The sequence below is a fragment of the Chanodichthys erythropterus genome, chromosome 3 (assembly GCF_024489055.1).
Source record: "Chanodichthys erythropterus isolate Z2021 chromosome 3, ASM2448905v1, whole genome shotgun sequence".
Taxonomy (NCBI): domain Eukaryota; kingdom Metazoa; phylum Chordata; class Actinopteri; order Cypriniformes; family Xenocyprididae; genus Chanodichthys; species Chanodichthys erythropterus.
The window spans coordinates 36,179,754-36,194,854 of record NC_090223.1 but is presented as its reverse complement, the minus strand read 5'-3'; the positions used below and the strand labels follow the sequence as shown (position 1 = coordinate 36,194,854).

The following is a 15,101-nucleotide window of genomic DNA, read 5'->3' as shown; positions in this document are numbered from 1 at the left end:
GGCACATTGCCGGAGGCAGAGCTGGGGGAGGAGAGTGAGATGTCGCAAGAGCAAGTAGGTGGAAAAAACTGGGTGGGACACAATTTGGACTAAATTGCAATATTCTTCCCAATTCTATATATTTTTTCATTACCACCCTCTCTGTTTTGTTTTTGGCTCTCTTCATGAGAGTGTTTAAGCATGCACTTCTGTTCAACCCTCTTGGGTTGTCTAGGTGTGCAGCCAGCTGCCTCCTCAGCGATATTCATGCCTCTCCCTGGTCTTCCCTCTTTACTTGCATTTTTTTTTCCTCCAGAATTTTTAGCATACTTCCTGTATTCTTGAATTTTCTTTTTTGAGTGAATGATCCCTTTAAGGATAAAGAATACATACCCACAAAAGGCACACACTCCGGATCAATAAATCAATAATGTTTCCACCAACATGTTTCATTCTCCATTTATTACAGATCCTCTGAATGACAAAAGAACAGAAATATTGATGAATCCATTTTAGAAGTTCAGATCAATTAGAGCCGAACTGAAAATCAAACTCTTTTCTTACAGCAAAGACATCTTATTTGTTCCATAAGTCTGATTTTCAGTACTATACATTTTAGGAACACCTAAAACATCCAGTAACAGACCTCTACCACCATTTTCTTCCCATTTCACCCCGCTTTGTGCAATATCAGCAGCTTGTGATGTTGGGGGAGGCACAGGTACCGTAAAACTGTCCATATACAGACTGCTTTTGCCCCTATGGGGCAAAGGCAGAGGTGGGCGAGGCAGCCGGGGTTGACATGATAAAGTGGATGGAGCTTTGTGAGCAGGAAGTCGGCTGTGAGCCCCGCTCTTGGTAAGTTTTCCATTAAAGGTAGCAGCATCCAGGTCAGAGCGAGAAGACAAATCTGACCTGAAAAAGAGGATTATCAATGACTATGAAAAAGAAAGAGAAAATGATTTAGTGGGTAAAGTGGAGGCACGAGGCTCACAGAAGGGTATTAATACATTGCATCCACACACTAGTGCTTTGAGGTCCATTATCTTCTTGCCATATCACTATGCTGACCATTCACTTAGCCCATATATTACTTTGTCAATAGAAACACATTTGGGAGATTGTGGGTCCTCTGAGACTAAAGCTCTTCATTCCTTAGCATAAGAAACATCTTTGTATATGCGCCATACCCGCTCCCTCAATAAAAAAAAAAAAAAAAAAAAAACTAAAACACAGGAAGCTTTAAAAGCTCTTAAAACAATTTGTTCTTAGTTATGAAGTCAGCAAAGTAGATGTACCCGTTCTAAAAAATATGCACAAAAAGAGACATTCCCCAGATGTTACACTGTCATACATAATCCTGCTGTGAAGAGGTGTGTGAATTAGTATCAATATGTGTTTGTGACCTTGAGTGCAGCCCACCAATCAAGAGCTGACAAGGTTCAGGAGGCCAGGCCAGAAGGTGAGATGAGCTATGCTCACTAAATCATTTCAATCTGCCCTGCAGCAAGCCAACATGAAAAATAAAGCATCCATCTGATGTACCATGAGACTAAATAAAGACAGAATTTTAATTCTTAGGTAAACTATCCCTTTAAATTGCTTGTGTTGTGATCAGTTCTGACCCTGAAGATGTGGTTTGCTAAGCTGAGCATGTTTGAAGACATTTTTGATCAGTTGGAAAACCAAGAGTGTATTATGTGCATAATTCTAACTAATTCACGATGGGCCAGATCACAAGATTTACATCACCCCTGATGTTCTTGTGATGGATGCTTTGCTCTAATGGTATCCTGAAAGCAGATTACTCAAATAGTACATTATCCTCCACTTACATCTTGGGATTGAATCAGATCTGCAAACCCTTTGATCTCCATCATCAGTTTTGAGAAGCCACCACTGCTGACCTCAGATCTTGGAATTAGTATTTAATCCACCAGACCAGTACATTAACACTGCCCTCTGGTGGTGGAGAGTTACCTGTGAAAGCGCTTGAAGTCGGTCTTGGTTGTGCTGAGCACTGGTTCTTGCACGATCGCCTGAGTCGTTTCCAGCTGTCTGTACAGTGCCTGAGTAAAATCAAGAGAAGTGTGATTCATTCCATCAGCCCAGAAGCTCTGGTGGAGATAAAACAGCTGGCAGTGTGCTGCTGAATCCTGAGAGCTGTGGGAGTCATCTATTAATATACTTTGCATGAATTAGCATTTTTTAATATTGATGCTTGATATTTCCTTATCCACACCATTTAAAAAAACACATTTCTATTCTCCACTTGGGTTTAATACAAGTTAAAGGGAAAGTTCACCCAAAAATCAACATTTTGTCATCATGTTTTTCCAAACAAATATGACTTTCTTTCTTCATTGGAACACAGAAGATGATGTTTTGAAAAATGTCTCAGTGTTTTATCTCCTTGGTATCCAAAAATGGTTACCAAGGTTCTTAAAAATGTATTTTGTGTTTCGCAGAAGAAAGGAAGTCATGCAGGTTTGGAAAAATATGAAGGGGAGTAAATCATGCCAGAATTATCATTTTTGGGTGAACTATCCCTTTAAGCTCACTAAACAGCATTTTTTATGTTGATTACCAAAAAAAAAAAAAAAAAAAAAAAAAAAAAAAAATGATAACACTTCACGTAAGGTTTCATTAGTTCACTACTTGAACATGAACTAAGAATGAACAATACTTTTACTGCATTTATTAATCTTTGTTAATGTTCATTTCAAAATTTATTAATACATTATTAAAATCAAAAGTTGTATTTAGTAACATTAGTTAATGCACTGTGAACTAACATGAACATACAATGAAGGACTGTATTTTTATTAACTATCATTAATAAAGATTAATAAATACAGTAACAAATGTATTGCTCAATGTTAGTTCATGTTAGTTAATGCATTAAAGGTGCCCTAGAACGTTTTTTTTTTTCAAGATGTAATATAAGTCTAAGGTGTCCCCTGAATGTGTCTGAAGTTTCAGCTCAAAATACCCCATAGATTTTTTTTTTATTAACTTTTTTAACTGCCTATTTTGGCGCATCATTAACTATGCACCGATTCAGGCTGCGGCCCCTTTAAATCCTCATGCTCCCTGCCACACAAGCTCTCGACTATAAAACAGTGCATAAACAAAGTTCACACAGCTAATATAACCCTCAAATGGATCTTTACAAAATGTTCGTCATGCATACTGCATGCATGCATCAGATCATGTGAGTATAGTATTTATTTGGATGATACATTTGAGGCTGTGCTCTGTGGCTAAAGCTAACATTACACAATGTTGGAGAGATTTATAAAGAATGAAGTTGTTTATGAATTATACAGACTGCAAGTGTTTAAAAATGAAAATAACGGCTCTTGTCTCCGTGAATACAGTAAGAAACGATGGTAACTTTAACCACATTTAACAGTACATTAGCAACATGCTAACGAAACATTTAGAAAGACAATTCACAAATATCACTAAAAATATCACTATGATATCATGGATCATGTCAGTTATTATCGCTCCATCTGCCATTTTTCGCTGTTGTTGTTCTTGCTTGCTTACCTAGTCAGATGATTCAGCTGTGCACAGATCCAGACGTTAATACTGGCTGCCCTTGTGTAATGCCTTGAACATGGGCTGGCATATGCAAATACTGGGGGCGTACATATTAATGATCCAGACTGTTACGTAACAGTCGGTGTTATGTTGAGATTCGGCTGTTTTTCTGAGGTCTTTTAAACAAATGAGATTTATATAAGAAGGAGGAAACAATGGAGTTTGAGACTCACTGTATGTCATTTCCATAGACATCATATAGGTAGACGCCCTATCGAACGCTACTGCCTATTGGCACGGACGAGCCGTGGAGCCGCCATCTTGGACCGGTCGCCAGCTCCACTCAGTGTAACTTGTTTGACAGGTGCAATGAGCTGTCAGCGCATTTAATTAATCATATCTCACTGAATACCTAACTGATTTTGACGCAGGTTTTTTTGCTGCAAAGGTCATTCATGTAGCTATGATACAGGACACATTGTTCAGTGTATTTTAATATTCATAGTAGGCTTAACAGTTATATAATATTCTGATATAAGATATAAAGTGACCAGACGTCCAAAATCAAAATATGTGATGTAGGATATAAGGTAATTTATAAATCACACACTATAAATATGATAAAGAAGCAGAAACAGATAGTTGCAGTAAAATAAGATATCTCAGTAATACTAGCAGAAGTGGGAGGGGTAACTCGATTTGCGCTTTGCCGTCATGTGTGAATACATTGCTTCCTGATATCACGTGCACAAACACAAATAACAGTTATTATGTCCGGTCGAACAATGTATGTATAACTTCAGATTGGATTGTGTTGGTAATAGGCACTTAACGTTACCTAACGCTAAAAGTAAGTTTCGTGCATTGAGCGCATTCTAACAAGTGCGAATTCGAACTTCTTTCTGATCTGAATAGTAGGCTAAATTATGTGGAAAACACTTGCGAGGTTCGACGGTTAAGCAGAGCGGTTAAGATAAAGGGGCTTGAATAATTAATAATCAATATAACCTGACGAAAAGATATTTATTAAATGTTATCCACATTATATTTCATCTGCAACAGCATTGTGTACTTTTATAATGATGCGTTGGTCATTAATTTTTAAATGCATCATTATGCAAAGATGAGGAGAATTCTCTGCATGAAAGACCCATGACTGGCAGATCAACGTGCGACTACATTTCTCTCCGAAATGGTAGGAAAATAAATTGAATTGAATGTGGAGGATTTTAACTGTGACAAGATGATTGACAGGGTAGTTTAAACAGTTATAGGTTGCGTAAATAAGCGACGGAAACGTCAATTAAAGATGCAGTTATGACGAGGTAGTATGTCCCAAAGCTTGTCTACTCTTCTGCTACACACTCAAAAGTATGTACTTTTTCTTTACAAAAACAGTAAATGCTTTTAGGACGTAGTATAAGTAGGCGAATTGGGACGCAGCTTAGGAGTACGACCGGTCTAAGATGGCGGCCGCAAATCTCATCGCCCAGCGGCCAATAGGGCGTCTACCTATATGATGTCTATGGTCATTTCCATGTATTGAACTCTTGTTATTTAACTATGCCAAGGTAAATTCAATTTTTGATTCTAGGGCACCTTTAACTAATGTTAACAAATGAAACCTTATTGTAAAGTGTTACCAAAACAACAACAACAACAACAAAAAACAGCAAGAAATCATCACTCATTTTCTTGGAGGAATTAAAAGCAAAAAAGCTTCAAAATTTTATAAAAGAATTTTCCTGTTAAATATTGTGTGTTATTTAAGCTGTACAGTTCTAAGAGACATTTTTACAGTCATTTTAGTCCTTGCATTAAAGTGGATACAACTTTACACAGAAAAGGTTAAGTGATTGTTTTTTTACACTAACATCATGTTACAATGCATATTGTTTACATCTTGTGACTATACTTTTGAAACAGTGAGTATTTTAATGTTTACAGATTGACAGTGCTTTGCTGTAACCCAGATTTTGTCTTTATTTTAAAAGATAGGGATGGGCAAGTGGAAACTTCACCTGGGCCTATAATGTTCAGCTTCTTTATCTCACCTGTATCTTGCTATAGTGTTCACCAAGAGGTTCACATGCTGCTAATTGACCTTTGTACTGGTCCTGCATTTCACTGATGGGGTTAGAGACCGCTCGCACTGTTGGATGGTCTCTGAGCTGTGGAGGATCAAACAGACACATATGAATGACTTGTACATACAGTTCCATAAACAAAAAGGAGATTCTCTAAAGAAAAACTCTCTTTTACACAGACACATCTCACCCTCTGGGCCAGCTCATTGAGGAAGTGTGTGGTCCAGTGTGGAGGGGCTTTAGAGTGGATTTCATTATACAGAGGTCCATTTAGTGGCTTTCTGTTATGCTTAGAGTGTGAGGTGAGAGAGAAATGAGCAGAGGCCGGCACTCTGTTCTGACGCTGGAGGACTGGAGGAAGAGGGGCATTCTGGAACAGTGACAAGAAGATGGTCAAACATATCTATATTTGTAACACATCTTGTTTCTTTAGTTCACTTCACATATGAAGTACATATGGTATCAAAGCTCTAAATAACAAGAACAAAACACATTCTAATTGTGTCTTACAAAGTGTATTTTTGCAATTGTTGTTTTTAAATGTAAAAATATAGTTAATTTGGGTGTCCTTAACCTGTTAACTGTCACCCCCACTTTTTTATAGACATGAACATGCACATCCAAACTTAAATGGTTGTAATTCAAGAATACTTTGGAATATAGACATGAGGCTGGTCTTGTTTTAAAGATGAAATTTGTCAGATTATTGTAGAAGTGAAATAACTGAAATAACGTGTAAGTGAAACAGAAAAAGTTATAGAAGTTTAAGTTTATGAAAATGTAAAACGTAAACATATAATATTTTATATTTTTTTATAAAATATATATTTTACAAAACATGTTTTACTCTAAAACTGCAAGGAAATCAAAGCCAAAAATCTGAACAAGTTGTGTTCCAAATTTCAGGTTGATATCTCAAAAAATGAGCTTTCAGTAGGATTTTGTTTGGGCGCAGTACCACACTTTTTCACTAGATGACAACGGAGCTCCATTACTGACCATATAAGGGCGCCTCCATTTCCATATATGGTTTGAGTGATCTGATCTGAACCATATATTTCCATTATTTCAATTTATGAAGTAAACATCCTATATAGAAGTAGTATGGGAAGTTTGGCAGAATTTGATACGAATTCAGCCTCTAATAAACATAAAAACAACATGTATGCTGCCACAATCATAAATATACGTTATATTTTTTTCTCTGTATTAAAAACATTTTCAGACCTTTTTTAATTGAATGGATGTTATCTTTTGAACTCTTGGCATGAAAACAAACATGTTTCAACCAATCTTTAATGATTTTTAATGTTCATCGCTAAATATATCGAGAGTTAGTGACCATACCTTGCATGTTTTTAAATAAAACGGAGAAGGCTGCAAATACACATGTCCAATGGTTGTGCTTGTTTTGACGTTTCGTCTGTGGTTATCCATTTGCTTCATCCACTCATTCGCAAAAGTAAAAATAAACAACCAAATAAACGCAGGAACTCCTATCCGTCGAAAATTAGTGACATATTACTGAAAGACCCTTGACGTGTTTAGTCAGAGATAATGCTGCTTCCATCCATAGGAATGGAGCCTGCTTTGTTTATCTGCTGCTATGGAAACGAACGCACGGTCGGCCACTGGCGGTCAGAGAAACATTAACCTAAATAGTTAACCCAGGTGAAAAAATACTATAGTAATTTATAGTAAATACTATAGTGTTTTTGATCCATACTGTAGTATATTATAGTTTACTGTATATATATGATAGTATTTACAACACTTGTTAATGAATGCTACAGCATACTGTAGTATTAACTATAGTGAACTGATAATCTGTAATAAATACTGTAGTATACTTTAGTTTTTACTACAGTAAACTGTAGTGTATTGTAGTATAATATACCCTATAGATTAAAGAAAGCTTAGTACAGTATTGGGTAAAGTAATTTGATTATATTACTATAGTTGTTATATTATCACAGCAACTATAGAATTAACACAAATTAATTCAAGTGTTACTATAGTATGGTTCAAAAACACTATAGTATTTACTATAAATTACTATAGTATTTTTTCACCTAAAGCTGAAAAAATAAAGTAAAAAAAAAAATAATTTAGTAAAATTCCATGGTAATTTCTGTAATTATTAGGCTATTACGGTGAGCGGTGCAAGATGATTTTATATTTCTTTTCATTTTTTTTTTTTCCTTTTTAAGTGGTTGTAGTAGGGCCATTCACAACCTTAGAGGTGAATTTAATAAAATATATTTAAACAAGTTCTGTCCCAGTCAAATTTCACTCAGATCAAAAGGGGGGAAATAATTTTTTTTTAATTATTTTTTTCATTACAATTAGTCAATTAAATTATTCATAAACCATGCAAAACAAATGCTCACTCTCATTAATACAAAATAAATGGTATATATTTTACATTTTTAAGTATTAATAGAGCAAAAACCTCTAAAATAAAACATCTGAATGTAGGCTACAATGACAAATTTTGGGGGGAATGTGCTTAATTTTCATTAAAAAAAAAAAAGTGTCACAATGCACTATTGTTTTTAAACTTTTTCATGAGTCACCCATTACCAGAGGAAAAATTCCTCCCCTATATTTTCAGCTTATGCTGCATTTGCTCTCCCCAATCCTGAGTTTATCCTGAATCAACTATGATATTTTGTCAATACTATGACTACCATAGTAAATGCTTATGAACAACAGACAGACTATTAAATGACATTGTTGATTTTAATGTATGAATAAATATATAAATAAACTCAAAAATTCAAGCATTGAACATAGGCACTATGACTGGCAGCACAAAGCCACTCATAGCAGCACACTTTCATGACAACCCTATTTGAGTATGGCGTGCTTAGTACAGAGCAATCAGTTCAATCAGGAAGTGTCCTTATTGTTTGCAATAACAGTGTTTGTCCTCGTTATGTAGTTCTCAGAGCAGAACACATGATACAAGAATACTTATACTGTAACTGGGATGCATAGCTTTAACTCTATTGTCAATGCATGTTTTCTGAAACACTCAATAAGTGAGTGGGTGAATAATGGTCTAAGTAGGAACCATCATGCCATTCAGTTCAATAAACCTACAGCAAAAGACACACATTTTGTCCTACAAGTACACATACTGCGTGCTATTTGCACTCTCCAGGCAACTGTTAAAGCTCTCCTCTGTGCTAACAGACACACACACAACCACCCAGCATATCACAGGGTGCAGGTTCCACAGAAGAATACAATAGAAAATCAGACTCAAGACAGACCAGATGCACTATGCAGTCTCTCCCTCTGCATGGCCAGGGAAAATAGTATATTTGAGGTCTACATGTTTTGAGATCGTTCCACTAACATAAATATCTAAGGGTAGTCTACACTGATCTCCCCAGGGTCTTCTGTCATCCTACATGAGCAGAAAGGGTGGGAGAATGGATCAGCAGCCAAGTCAGAAGTTAAGATTGGTTAACCCCTGGACTCCAGAGACCTGTCGGTGAAAAGACAATGATGGGGAAATGTCAAAATACAGATAGGCTACTTGTACATTCAATATCATATCCCATATTTTATTAAAAACATTTAACATGACAGATGACAAGACATTTTATTGAATGTATTAATTTTAGCAGTCTATTGTATACATATTGTCTACTCTACTGTAATAAAAATAAATAAATAAATAAAAACATGATGGTGATGTGATATTCACAACCATTAAAAAGTCTGGGGTCAGTAATACTTTTTTTTTTTAGGTAATTTCATTTACCAAGGATGCACTAAATTTTTATATTTATAATGTTACAAAAGATTTCCATTTCAAATAAATGACGCTCTTTTGAACTTTCTATTCATCAAAGAATCCAGAGAAAAAAAATATCACAGTCTCCACAAAAATATTAAAGGATTAGTCCACTTTCAAATAAAATTTTCCTGATAATTTACTCCCATGTCATCCAAGATGTTCATGTCTTTATTTCTTCAGTTGAAAAGAAATTAAGGTTTTTGATGAAAACATTCCAGGATTTTTCTCCTTATAGTGGACTTCAATGGACTCCAAACGTTTGAAGGTCAAAATTACAGTTTCAGTGCAGCTTCAAAGAGCTTTAAATGATACCAGACGAGGAATAAGGGTCTTATCTAGAGAAACCATCGGTCATTTTCAAAAAAATACAACTGTATATGTTTTATAAACACAAATTATAGTCTTACACGTGCTCCTGCTTTTCGCATTCTTCAAAAAGCTTACGCTGTATGTCCAACACCTTCCCTATTTAACTTACGGAACGAACGCAGCGCCGGTTTCCTTTTTTTTCCCGTAAGTAGAATAGGAAAGGCGTAGGACATACAGCATAAGCTTTTTGAAGAATGCGGAAAGCGGAAACACATGCAAGACAATAATTTGTGTTGATAAGACCCTTATTCCTCATCTGGTATTGTTTAAAGCCCTTTGAAGCTGCACTGAAACTGTAATTTTGACCTTCAACTAATTGGAGTCCATTGAAGTCCACTATAAGGAGAACAATCCTGGAATGTTTTCATCAAAAAACTTAAATTCTTTTCGACTGACGAAAGAAAGACATGAACATCTTGGATGACATGGGGGTGAGTAAATTATCAGGAAAATTTTATTTGAGCGTGAACTAATCCTTTAAGCAGCACAACTCTTTTCAACAACGATAATAAGAAATGTTACTAGAGCACAATATTAGAATATTAGGATTAAAATATTAGAAGGATCATTTGACACTGAAGACTGAGGCCCTGTTTACACTAGTGCATTTTCATTTTAAAACACATAACTTTTGCTATGGTTACGCCTGTCGTCTACACTACTCCGGATTTTTCGAACCTTTGGAAAAGCTGCAGACCCCATTTTAACTGGAAAACTCTGGGGTTGCTTTTCAGTATAAACGGACCAAAACGAAGAAGGGCTGGATGCCCACATTACGCTACCGAAACAGGAAAATAACGCACCTGGGGTACAGACTATGCTTTTGGAAATGCACCCCAGAGCAGTCTCTCTCAACGGCTCTTTAACAGACCAGCCTCGACGACTGTGTAAACAATAACATGGAGATGGAACTAAATAGAAGCTTTGCTGTCCTTTTTAGCAGCCACTGCGCAGTTAAACTCTGCATTTATAATACTGCAGCTGCCTACAAGCTATTATTAGAGCAATCGCCAACTGTTTACACTACGTGCATGCCCAATGTGCATGAATGGTCATGTGACGTGCCTTTTCGGTCATGTAGCGTGGACAGAGAAAAGCCAGAAGTGGAAGAGCCAGTATGGACAAAGATCGTTTTCATTTTAAAACACAGGAATAAATTACATTTTAAAATATATGAAAATAGAAAGGTTACTTCAAATAATAATGTGAAATATTATAAAAATTTAATCAAATAAATGCAGCCTTGGTGAGCCTCAGAGATTCCTTCCAAAAACATTTATAAATCTTACCAATCCCAAACTTTTTAACAGTAGTGTACAATTTTTAAAGGAAACAAAAATGTCCCAAGAAATAGGAGAGTGAAGTCAAAGAAAGTGATAAAGTCACACTCACGAGTAGCTGGTATGTTGCTGGCGTCTCCTGGCACTTCTCATCTTCTCAAACCTGGCTTCCATCTCTTCTAGGACTTTAGGGGTGTAACGCACCACCAGTTTCACTGAACCCTGAGCTGCCTTTAGCAGCTCTACAGCTTTCTCATGGTGTTCTCCCTCCACACTCTACACACAATGAAGAAATAAAGGACATTTTGAAGTCTGCAAGCACATTAACATGTAATTGTGGCAAACCACAGCTTTTGAAATCAAGGTCATGGTCACGTGCAAAAATATAACTACTAAATTATACATCTCAAAAACATACTGTCCAAACATACCACTCCATTTACAGAGAGCAGTTGATCTCCTCTCTTCAGACCACCCTGTCGGTCAGCAACACCTCCTGGGATGACCCTAGATATGTAGATGGGAGAATTTTGTTCTTTTCCCCCCATGATGTTGAACCCGAGCCCCTCGTCCGTTTTAGGGAGTTCAACCACTCTTGGGTGTGCATGGCCTTCACTGGCTGCGAACGCTGCTACTGTGGCCTGGAAAAGAGATCAAATAAACGTTATGATCATTCTTGATTAACATAGTGGCAGATTTTTGGTAAAAAGTTACCTTGGCAGTGGCTTGCGCTCTGACCTCAGGCCCACCTACAATGTCCAACGTATCATAAAGCTGCTCGTAGACCTAAGAGAGGGCCAGTCATGACATTTCAACTACACAGTGAGAAAGTATTTGTACTGTAGCTTGATTTAGAGATCATTAATTAACGTACATTGAAAAAATAAAATTGAAAAAATAAATGTCCTGAAACTTTGATTCATATTGTCATGTGCATACACAATGGAATGAACACAAACTATTAATTAATAATGATTGTTAAAGACTTTAAAAGAGGTGATAATGTACAATCAGCTGGTCACAATTGCAAAATAAACCCCCAAAGTATCCCACAAACCTTTCTGCTTCACAACAGGATCCTGATCATCCAGTGGGGGTTTAATTTGTGACAATGACCGTGTGACTGTCCATTATTTTGCTTATTACATGGCTGTTTATTACCAAATTAAAAAAAATGGACATTAAAGGGATAGTTCACCCAACAATGAAAATTCGTGTCTTAGGACATCAATGTGTCGTCACGAGCCGCAGGGTTTAATATGGATTTCTCTACGCAAGGTTTTTCGACTCTTATTGATCCAAGTTCCCATTCACTCCCATTATTTGACTGACAGATGGCAACGGTTGGAGTTAAAAATCATCATTTGTGTTCTACTGAAGAAACAAAGTCACCTACATCTTGGATGCCCTGGGGGTAAGCAGAATTTTTCATTTTTGGGTGAACTATCCCTTTAAATATTGACTTTAGCTTTAATTATTTAATTAAATGAGGGGAAAAAGACATCAGGGCGATATGAGAGACATGAATCTAGCATAGCTACATTCTTAAAAATAAAGGTTCCTAAAGAGGGTTTTCACAGTGACACCACAGAAGAATTATTCAGTGAACAGTTCTTAAAAGAACCATTTTTTTCTTAGCGTTAAAAACATTTTAATAATCTTAAGAATCTTTTTTTTCTCACTATAAAGAACCTTTTGTGGAATGGAAAGATTCCATAATTGTTAAATGTTCATGGAACCATTGAAGCCAATAAAGAACCTTTATTTTTGAGTATGTAAGAAATCAGTTTCTTGAAACAATGGTCAATTACACAGTTTAGTGCTGACAGAAGAATATTCGACAGCAGAATACTATTAATGAACAATCAGAATCAAGAGCCATGTAATAATTGAAATTGTTAAATTTTATCAGTAAATCCTATGTAAAATTTGCGAATTAGTAGGCAAATTTTAGTGGGAAAAATCAAGCAATGCAGATATACTGATCAAAACCTTGTCTTATAACCCAATTCTCTCTCAGATAAGCAAAGAGCAGGACACCTGAAGGACATGTGAAAACTAAATAGGTCTGACATGAGTAAATCTGTTTTATTGTCGTGCATAGATTGTGAACAGACTGGCCTCCTGCCATAGGAACCAATTACCACAAGTCACGGAGTGAGATACGGAGGCTGAAGTGAGATGCAGTCTCAAAGAGACAGGAAAGTGAGTCATTCAGGAGGAGGAACAGTGCAGCACAATTCCTTCTATGAGAAACGACCATATATGTGAGGAGGTGGAAAAGGACAAAGTTCTGCCTTATGTGGTGACAAAATTAATTTTATACCTAGCTATTTATGTTGCATTAGTGTTCTGTGAAATCAGCACAAGAAAAAGGTAAAAATTAGTAAAAATTTCTCACTGTCTTTTTTTTATTTTTTTTATGAAGGCAATTTGTTCCAACTGTAAGCAAGAGAATCCAGGAAAGAGTTATTAATAGAAGCAAAGAAGTCAAGCATTCTCATGTTTGAAAGCGTGAAGCAGCTTTACCTCTCTGATGGCAGCACAGAACTTGCTCTGTAGAACTCTCTGTAGAGCCTGAAGTTTGGGAGGAGGAAGCTCACCGCTTCTTTGAAGCCTGTCCAACAGTTCTATCACTCTGCAAACATCTGGAGAAAAATAAAACATTACAGAAATACACTTGAAAACAAAGGTGTCCTGGGATGGAAAGCCAATTAGTCATGGTTATGAAATTATAAACCTGGATTTTTTTTTTTTTTTTTAAGCACCATATTTTAGAGTAACGATGCTTTAAGGGCACTTATTAATAAAATGCCGTCGATAACTTACAGTATTCTTTTGATAACCAAAAAAAAAAAAAAAAGAGGCACGAATTAATGCAGGAAGATCCGGTATAGGAAATAGACCATATACAACGAAATATGATCACGGATGCCAATTAAAGCAGGGAGCATAGGCAAAAAAAACGTTCTGCCATGTGCTTCCATATGCACAGATGTGACATTTACTTGTAAATGAATCGGTTTTATTTTATTTCATTACATTTCAAGCATAAATCAAACATTGACTCATTCACATAATGAGCACTACTCAGTGGCCACTAATGCTGCCTGATTAACAGACACAAAAACCTGTCTGTTCATTGGTTAAGCTATCTGCCATAGCATTTTCCAAATACTACTGGTCTGTTGGGATATAATAAACACGACTGAGTAAATCACCTCTTTCCAAGCAGAGCGGTTCCGTCATCGCCGCCATATCCACCTCTTTCCCCGTATGATAATACGATGACATCATGAGGACAGTCTGCTGCAGTGGAGGACTGAACGGGTTTCAACGCCGTTTTACCAGAGGTAGAATTGAAAGATACAAGATATCGTTTTTGGACCAGAAGGAGCGGGTTCTTAACTGTAAAATTCAATCGTCTGCTGCAGCTCCACAGCGAAAGCGTAGATGCATCAGCTAATGTGGCGAGATGCGCGTGCACTCGTCCCAAGCAGCAGCTTACTGAGTGACGCAATACTATACGTCAGAGGAGCAGGTGGGTGCGTTCACACTTGTAGTTCGGTTCGTTTGGGTTATTTGGTCCGGACCAAAGAAGAAAAAAAAAAAAAACATTTATTCCTGGGTCGGTTAGCGTTCAGATTGGCAATTTTATCCAATATTTTTCGGATTTTCTGACGTACATTCCGAACATCCAAAACAGTGTTGTTTTCTGAGGTAAATGCGCTCATTTGTGTGTGCGTAGCCTGTATGTGATGGTATTTTGGCCAGCTGGGAACTCGTGAAGAGCTTATAAAATGTGTAAAGTAGTCAAAACACCAGCGGGAATTCATCCGTCACACACAGACGATCTATTGCGTGGGCAAACTCGCGACTATGATGAGAAAAACCGATATGCGTGAGGATTCTGTCCTTTTTAGGGTCTCGTCTTCCTGTTTTTGGTTCGGTTACATGTCTTTGGTTCTTGTTGTGTTCATATAATATCATTCGAACCGCACCAGAGTTCGTTTTCAGCGGTCTCGG

General features: G+C 36.7%; 2 protein-coding genes across 2 annotated transcripts; both read right to left on the bottom strand.

The window, feature by feature from the left end:
• Positions 1 to 538: 538 nt before the first annotated feature.
• On the bottom strand, positions 539 to 7,167 carry zgc:193811 (uncharacterized protein LOC559801 homolog). Its single transcript, XM_067374937.1, has 5 exons — positions 6,963 to 7,167; positions 5,806 to 5,985; positions 5,583 to 5,699; positions 1,960 to 2,048; positions 539 to 894 (listed from the first exon to the last, which is right to left on the bottom strand). The coding sequence occupies exons 1-5, from the start codon at positions 7,059 to 7,061 to the stop codon at positions 540 to 542; spliced, it is 840 nt and encodes a 279-aa protein (XP_067231038.1). The 5' UTR covers positions 7,062 to 7,167; the 3' UTR covers position 539.
• A 906-nt stretch (positions 7,168 to 8,073) lies between these two features.
• On the bottom strand, positions 8,074 to 14,545 carry lin7b (lin-7 homolog B (C. elegans)). The gene is made up of 6 exons (XM_067374936.1): positions 14,297 to 14,545; positions 13,605 to 13,723; positions 11,790 to 11,861; positions 11,507 to 11,716; positions 11,188 to 11,351; positions 8,074 to 9,111 (listed from the first exon to the last, which is right to left on the bottom strand). The coding sequence occupies exons 1-6, from the start codon at positions 14,370 to 14,372 to the stop codon at positions 9,090 to 9,092; spliced, it is 663 nt and encodes a 220-aa protein (XP_067231037.1). The 5' UTR covers positions 14,373 to 14,545; the 3' UTR covers positions 8,074 to 9,089.
• Positions 14,546 to 15,101: the final 556 nt, after the last annotated feature.

Excerpts from the sequence above, each read along its gene's own strand:
- zgc:193811 (XM_067374937.1), bottom strand. The coding sequence starts at position 7,061 with ATGAAGCAAATGGATAACCACAGACGAAACGTCAAAACAAGCACAACC. Across the intron at positions 5,700-5,805 it reads TCAATGAGCTGGCCCAGAGG|CTCAGAGACCATCCAACAGT; the intron begins GTGAGATGTGTC and ends GATCCTCCACAG. Across the intron at positions 895-1,959 it reads GACTTCAAGCGCTTTCACAG|GTCAGATTTGTCTTCTCGCT; the intron begins GTAACTCTCCAC and ends CCTCTTTTTCAG.
- lin7b (XM_067374936.1), bottom strand. The coding sequence starts at position 14,372 with ATGATGTCATCGTATTATCATACGGGGAAAGAGGTGGATATGGCGGCG. Across the intron at positions 13,724-14,296 it reads ACCGCTCTGCTTGGAAAGAG|ATGTTTGCAGAGTGATAGAA; the intron begins GTGATTTACTCA and ends ATTTTTCTCCAG. Across the intron at positions 11,717-11,789 it reads GAGCGCAAGCCACTGCCAAG|GCCACAGTAGCAGCGTTCGC; the intron begins GTAACTTTTTAC and ends TCTCTTTTCCAG.